The 6,630-nt window shown below is 34.2% G+C and overlaps 1 protein-coding gene across 6 annotated transcripts; it reads left to right on the top strand.

Moving 5' to 3' along the window:
• Positions 7-3,598, top strand: LOC107642013 (transcription factor BPE-like). Of its 6 annotated transcripts, none has more exons than XR_002363439.1 (5): positions 7-180; positions 1,841-1,921; positions 2,045-2,217; positions 2,367-2,432; positions 2,530-2,632. XR_002363439.1 is itself a non-coding variant. In XM_016345353.2 (5 exons), exons 1-5 carry the CDS (start codon positions 151-153, stop codon positions 3,158-3,160), a joined length of 255 nt encoding a protein of 84 aa, XP_016200839.1. In that variant the 5' UTR covers positions 7-150; the 3' UTR covers positions 3,161-3,598. The 6 variants fall into 6 exon arrangements, 2 of the variants coding, with proteins under 2 accessions (XP_016200839.1, XP_020979992.1); XM_016345353.2 differs by lacking the exons at positions 1,841-1,921; positions 2,045-2,217 and adding exons at positions 2,706-2,783; positions 3,149-3,598 and having other exon boundaries at positions 2,530-2,598; XR_002363437.1 differs by adding an exon at positions 3,149-3,591 and having other exon boundaries at positions 1,841-2,432; positions 2,530-2,783.

The raw sequence follows: 6,630 nt of genomic DNA, 5'->3' as shown, positions 1-6,630 counted from the left end.
ACCACTCCCCCTTCTTCGAGACGCTTCCGCCACGAGTCCACCGTCACCGACTTGAGGCCCGCCGTAATTGCCACTCGCAAACACCGTAAGAGGAAGAACTCACTCGTCCACGCCGCAGCTGCAGTTGCCTCCGAGGACGACTCCTCCAGGATGGTTTCCACCAGTTCTGCCAACGACTTGGTTTGAACTTTGCTTAACTTCGCGTTAAATTAATTAATTAATATCTTGTGTTTGTTTAATTAAATAGTTATTTTTTATTAGTGACTGCTGAATAATTAGTAAGTATTTTAACTTTATTTTAGTATTTGATTTGTTGATTATATATATGTCATTTCATGATTTCAAGTTTTATGAGCTCGAATTAACGAACCAAGAAACTTCCAGAAACTTCCATGTTCTTTACGATGAGTAAAGATTACAATTTAATCTAGGGTGAATACCCATTTTGACCCTGATAATCTTTTTGAAGGACTACGAGGCCCTGACAAAAAAAATATTCATTTCAGTCATTGATATTTAATTTCATGGGATCTGTTAACCCGCTTGATCAATGATCTTTTTCCAAAACATATTTATGTGATACATTAATCACTAATATATCTTCTATTTAATTTTTATAAGTAAAAACAATTTAAAAATTACTATTTCTTAGTTTTACACGGTAAATTTAGTCAATGTAATTGAAAAGTAACAAAATAAAAGCTAAATAACCTTGACAATTATCCCTAAAAGACAAGAAGACTCCCAACAAAAAATAATTTGTCAATCCTAATTAGCTATTAATAAATAAGTTAACATTTTAACATGTCATGTAGGCTTATTTCGTTAATACAGAGAGAAAATATTGATAGTAGAACTAATCCGTCTCACAAAAGTAAAGATCAAGGACCGAAAAGTAAAAGTTAAGGGCCCATTGTCTTTCGAAATAATTGTTAGATACCGTTTAGGGTTTTTTCTCTTTAATATATTTTGGTTTTGTTATAACGTGTGTCATTATTGATAATATACGAAAGTGATGGCGTGCATCTTCATCTGAATTAAATGGCTCAGTTGTTGGATCTGGAAGTAAGGATTTTGCGATTTTGGAATATTTGGCAATTTCGTCAATCCTGAGCGGCTGAGCCACTTTCCAAATTTTAGCTCGATTCTCACTCTAAATATTATTTCTTCTATTGTTTCTATTTTTATAAGGAAAAATAAATAAATAAGAAAATAATGGAAAATGTAGTTGAATAAGCTTGCCCATCGTTTTCATGCCACTCATAATTGGACGAATGATGACTTAGTTTTTTGCTTTGTTGTTTTTCTTTTTCTCTGGATTTATTTGTTTTTTTGTATTTTTCTTAATTAAATACCTTCTAATTGGATGGAAATTTCGGAGTTGAAATTTAAGGATGGAAAGGGTCCTTAATGGGAGATCCCTACCCACTTCATGGAACTTTGGTTAGGACGGGTTCCTTATCATTGGAACTATATGCCAGTAGTTCTAAAAGAATTGAATTGGAATTTGTAGTGTATCCATGTAATAATCCTAATTCAGAATTGCTTGACCAAAGTACTCTTTGAAACATTATGAATAATGTTATATGTAATTCATACTTAAACAAGCCAACCTCACATAGTAGGATAAGGCTTTGTTGTTGTATTCATACTTAAAACACATCACCTTATATCTACTCAATTTTCTCCATCTATTTATAGTCGCTCAACTCAGTCCCTCCTGCCTTGTTTTATTTTTCTCTTCAATTTGCATTCCAAAATTTGGCTCCACTAGATGTATTTGAATATGAGATATGTGACCCATAGGTGATGTACATTAATCATTTTTCTTCTGTCTCAGCTGACATGTTTTGGTGATCAATGGAGGGTCATTCATTGGGGCGCCTGTTGGCTAAGATGTGGATTCAAAACAATCGGACCTGTAGTATTACTATTTTAGTATTTTATGAATTCAAAATATTGAAACTTATATTGTGATGCTGGATTCTGAGTCATTTATTCAACTTGGAACATAATGATTCTGACATTAAAAGGATAAAACTAGGAGGAACAATCAACGAAAATGATGCTTCAAAAACGGAAGTAGAAGTAAGTTTAGTGGCTGGCGACAAGTTAGCCCAACAAAGTAGCAAGTCCATTGAACCACCCAAACAAGATTATATCCATGTGAGAGCAAGAAGAGGCTAAGCTACTGATAGCCACAGTCTAGCCGAGAGAGTAATTCACTTATTTTATCTGCTATAAGTCATGAGTTTTGTACATCATTGGAAGGTCTCTTGGGCTATGAACAAAATGAAAATTTTTAGATGTATCTTTCTTCTTTATACTGTTATTCTTTGGAGCGTCTCACTTAATTGCATTGGCAGGCAAGAAGAGAAAAGATCAATGAGAGGATGAAAATTCTTCAGGATTTGGTCCCAGGGTGTAACAAGGTAAATGTGATATTCTCTCAGCTAGATCAGTGTAAGATTATCCTTTCTGTCTTTCCGTAATCCCACCCTTTACTTTCCCTTATTTTTTTATTTTCAGGTAATTGGTAAAGCTCTTGTCCTAGATAAAATCATCAATTATATTCAGTCACTACAGCGACAAGTTGAGGTGTTTATCTTTATCATTATGTCTATGATTTAAAAACAACAATATTTTGTTTTTTTTTCTTCAACTCCCAAATCTAATTGTATTTTAAGTGAAATTGACTTTTGTAGTTCCTGTCAATGAAGCTTGAGGCAGTTAATTCAAGATTGAGCATGAACCCTACAATTGATGGGTTCTCTTCAAAAGATGTTAGTTTATCAACTTTAATCTGGCAATCATATTAGTTTCCAACATCAACTGCGTGTTCCTTTATGTGCATAAGATTTAAATGATATGGGCAATTGAATATGTGAATTCAATCAATTTTTAAGAACACCACTGCCGAAAGATAACATGGTGATTTGTTTGGAAAATTTGTTTACTAATATGATTTATTATATAGCAATTTATAACAAATAACATTGTTCTTGTAAAAATCAATGTATTATGTCTGGATCAGTATCACTCAGGGGAGAGAGAAATAAACAAAATATAGAAAAGAAAAAATAATGAGCTTTTTGGAAAGGAAGGATTTGATTCCTATATAATCTCGCTGATTTTCCCTGTGTTGCAGCACCCATTATAGATGGGACATCTGTGCTAAGTCATCTTTCATGGCAGGACAATAACTTGAATCTGTCGATTGCTCCTTCATCTGAAACTTTAATTTGATTTGAATGTCAATTACAACCTTAATTTGGCGCAGCCCAGTTTCATCAATTACAGATTTGATTTGAACGACTTTTGGCGGGATACAACCTTAGTTTCTCATATTTAGAATTCATTAAAAATTGTCATTGCAATATATATGAGCAAGAGGAGTAATAATCATCATTTTTAGCTACTATTGTTGCAAACATGACCACATAATAAGTTAATAACATAATTGCATACAAAGTTAATGGCAACCAGAGAAGTTTGACCTCTCATAATAACATCATTATGGTAGGAAGGATTATAGCTTTGATATTAGTGTGCTCATAACGGTTGTTCTCCTTACACCGTTTGAACATCACGAAGATATGCTTAGCATTCAAATTTATGCTTTGATAAGTGGTTGTAACATCCTAAAGCTTTGATCCCTACGTTTTCTTTTGGATTTCTGTCTTAAGTACACCTGGCTTTCTGACCGATAAGGGGTTTTGTGGTGTGCCCTTGAGATTATCTAAGGGTTGATGCACAAAAATGGACGCGGCTGGAATATCTCTTAGAAAAAAATGGAAAGTAGAGAATGTACTTTTGTAGTGATATGAATTGTGACCTAGCTAATTTCAATTGATTCCAAGTACTGTGACCTACCATTTTCAAAAGAACAGCAGTGTTCAAAGTAGATATGCACATTGTCAGTTGGAACTACATCTATATGTTCTTCCATTTTGATATCATTTTCGAAATGATCAAATCAAATCTAAAACATCTCTAGTGCATAATACTTCATGGCATTTGCTTTGAAAACTTCTATGACAAAATTGAAACAAAATAAAACTTGAGAGTATTCTTAAAATTTTTAGCAAACTTTAAAGACAAAAATATACTTTACCAAAAATAATATTCCCACAAGTAAAGATATTAGAGGTGCAGTTTGGATCTATTTTAAAAATAAAATTAATCCAATCTAAATTATTTAATCTGTTACAATAGATTGGATTAATTTTATCTTAATTTTTAATTTTAAGTATTTTATCATTAAAAAATAGAAAGTTTTAAGTTGATAAAATAAATAAATATCAATTCAAAAATTCATAAATGTTAATTAGGTAATTATTCCGAGAGTTACCTGAAACGAATGAATTGGGCCTGAACGTAAGGTCCATACTCTTTCTTGGAATGAGATGCTTCTCTGTCTCATCAACAAGGGGTTGCTATCCGAGCTCTTTGAAGAGGTTGATGAAGGGGGGAGGTGGTAAGCAAGAGACTCTGATGTTTAAGTCAGCAAAGGTTTTAGACAGGTTTTGTGTAGATTGGAGTTCGAAGAATACTTGAAAATGTCAGGGTATTTATAATTGTAAGTGAGCCAATGACCACTTTATGAAGTAGTTTCACCTTTAATGGTGGATAATTATTCTCTTTTATTAGGGAAGTTATTGAGATCTCCTTTCTAGATAAATAGGAGAGATTATAGGAGTTAGTTACTCATGTGGATAAGCAAGGCTAGGCTTGCATCGCCGTGTACGACCTCTTTGAGATCGAGTAGGTTGCAACGTGGGTCCAAGTATTGTAGTGTTGATTGGGCTTTTAATCATTATGGGCTTGGCTCTCGTAATGGGCCAGGGTATGAACTGTGTCCCTACTTGAAGTTGAGTTTCTATAAGTCAAACTCAATCATTTAATCAAGTCGGTTAGTTTGACGTGGTCGGAAGCTGCAGAGGTCGGGTACTCGATGTGAGGGGTAGCTGTAACATTTTGCTTTGTAATTGCTCGAGCGCTTTTTTCGAAAAACGTGTACCATCATTTAAAGTGATGTGGTTTTTACACTTTTGCCCTTATCTCTATATAAACATAACCCCTTCTCTTCTTCCTCTTTTTCATTTCTTCTTCTTCAAAAAACACTTTTGTTTTCTCTCTGCAAGAAATCGGCTTCCTTCACAGAAATCGTTCTTTCCGTTTCTGGTGGTTGTTCCAAGCTTGCATTTGTTGTTTTCCAAAATTTGTTGTGCGGTATCTTTCTCATCATCAAAAGGTTGGCTTTTTACCACTTCTTTCTTTTTCTTCTTTATGTTTTTGTTGGTAGTTGGTGTAAAGTTAGATTTTCTGACTTTGTATACAGAATGAGATTTTTTGGAGTTGCATAGTTTCTGTGTTATACCTGTAGGGTTTCATCTTTCTTGAAAAATATTGTAAAGGTGATTGTTTCTCGATGGGGTCTTGATGTTTTTGTGTGTAGAAATTCTTTTTGTTGTATTTCTTTGTTGCTTTGTGAATTCGGGGCGTATTGTAGTGTATTTTGCCCCTAAATGGTGTCATTGTTGCTTTTGAGAATGGCGTCATTTGAGAATCATATGCATTGTGACCATGCATATAATGTTAGTTGATGATGATGAGTTATGTATAGTTACATTGTGGTTGTGCTCGAGTTATTTATAGGTATGCCTGATGTGTATCTGAATGGTTACGCTGTATCTTTGAAGATTGTGCAGATAACATGGCTGACTTATTTTTGTGGATTTGTAGTAACTGGTTTGCATTTTTCTTTCGTAGGTATATGTCTCAATTTGTAGTAAAAATCATGCCTTCTAACATTCCCGCTGATTTAGACTGGATAGATAGCACAGTCTTGCCTGCCGTGTTTGTAGTAGATAAGGAGATGTTAGAGGAGTTCGAACTTAAACATAGGATATGTAATAGCCAGGAGGAAAAGGATGATTATCTGCTGGAGGCCCCTAACCTTGAAGAGAGGGTGCATTACGCCTGATATAACATGTCAGACGAACACTTTTTGGTCATATATGAATTCTTTTTTACTAGGCTAGGAGTGAATATTCCCTTTACAGAGTTTGAGATGGATGTTTTGTTAAGTTCTAAAGTTGCCCCTACCTAGCTACATCCGAATTCTTGAGGCTTCATGAAAGTTTATCAGTTATATTTGTCGTGAACTTGACCTTCTAATGTCTCTGAAAGTCTTCTCTTACCTCTTCTAGCTTCCAAACCTTTCAGCTCCAGGAAAAAACTATGGGCTTCTTTTAGAGCAATTCAGGGTAGGAAAGTCTTTTTCATTTTTAAGGATTCTTTTCACGACTTCAAAAATTATTACTTTAAAGTCTACTCAGATGATGGGACCCGACCTTTTTATAGGAATGAAAGGGGACAGTACATGTTTTGCTTGTATTGGAAGGAAGTCTCTGTAGTTGTGAAAATACAATTTTGAGGATCTGAACAAATTGGAGCAGTGTATAATGACCTTCTTCTAGGAGACTTGAGGCCGAGCTCCTCATCTAGATACAAAGAAATTCCTAATTTCAAAACCAAGCTATGTCCGAACTGAGCTAGGTATATAGATTTAATTTTTATATAGCTTTTGACGTGCTTATCTTGTTATTAAATCTTGCTTTTCGTTTT

The sequence above is a fragment of the Arachis ipaensis genome, chromosome B05, assembly GCF_000816755.2.
Source record: "Arachis ipaensis cultivar K30076 chromosome B05, Araip1.1, whole genome shotgun sequence".
Taxonomy (NCBI): Eukaryota; Viridiplantae; Streptophyta; class Magnoliopsida; order Fabales; family Fabaceae; genus Arachis; species Arachis ipaensis.
The sequence above is the reverse complement of the archived record's forward strand: the minus strand, read 5'-3'. Positions and strand labels throughout refer to the sequence as shown.

What these genes read in the sequence shown, in the direction of transcription:
- LOC107642013 (XM_021124333.1), top strand. Translation starts at nt 151, where the DNA reads ATGGTTTCCACCAGTTCTGCCAACGACTTG. An exon ending in CCAGTTCTGCCAACGACTTG is followed by an intron (nt 181 to 2,366) that starts GTTTGAACTTTG and finishes TTGCATTGGCAG; the next exon opens with GCAAGAAGAGAAAAGATCAA. An exon ending in CACTACAGCGACAAGTTGAG is followed by an intron (nt 2,599 to 2,705) that starts GTGTTTATCTTT and finishes TGACTTTTGTAG; the next exon opens with TTCCTGTCAATGAAGCTTGA.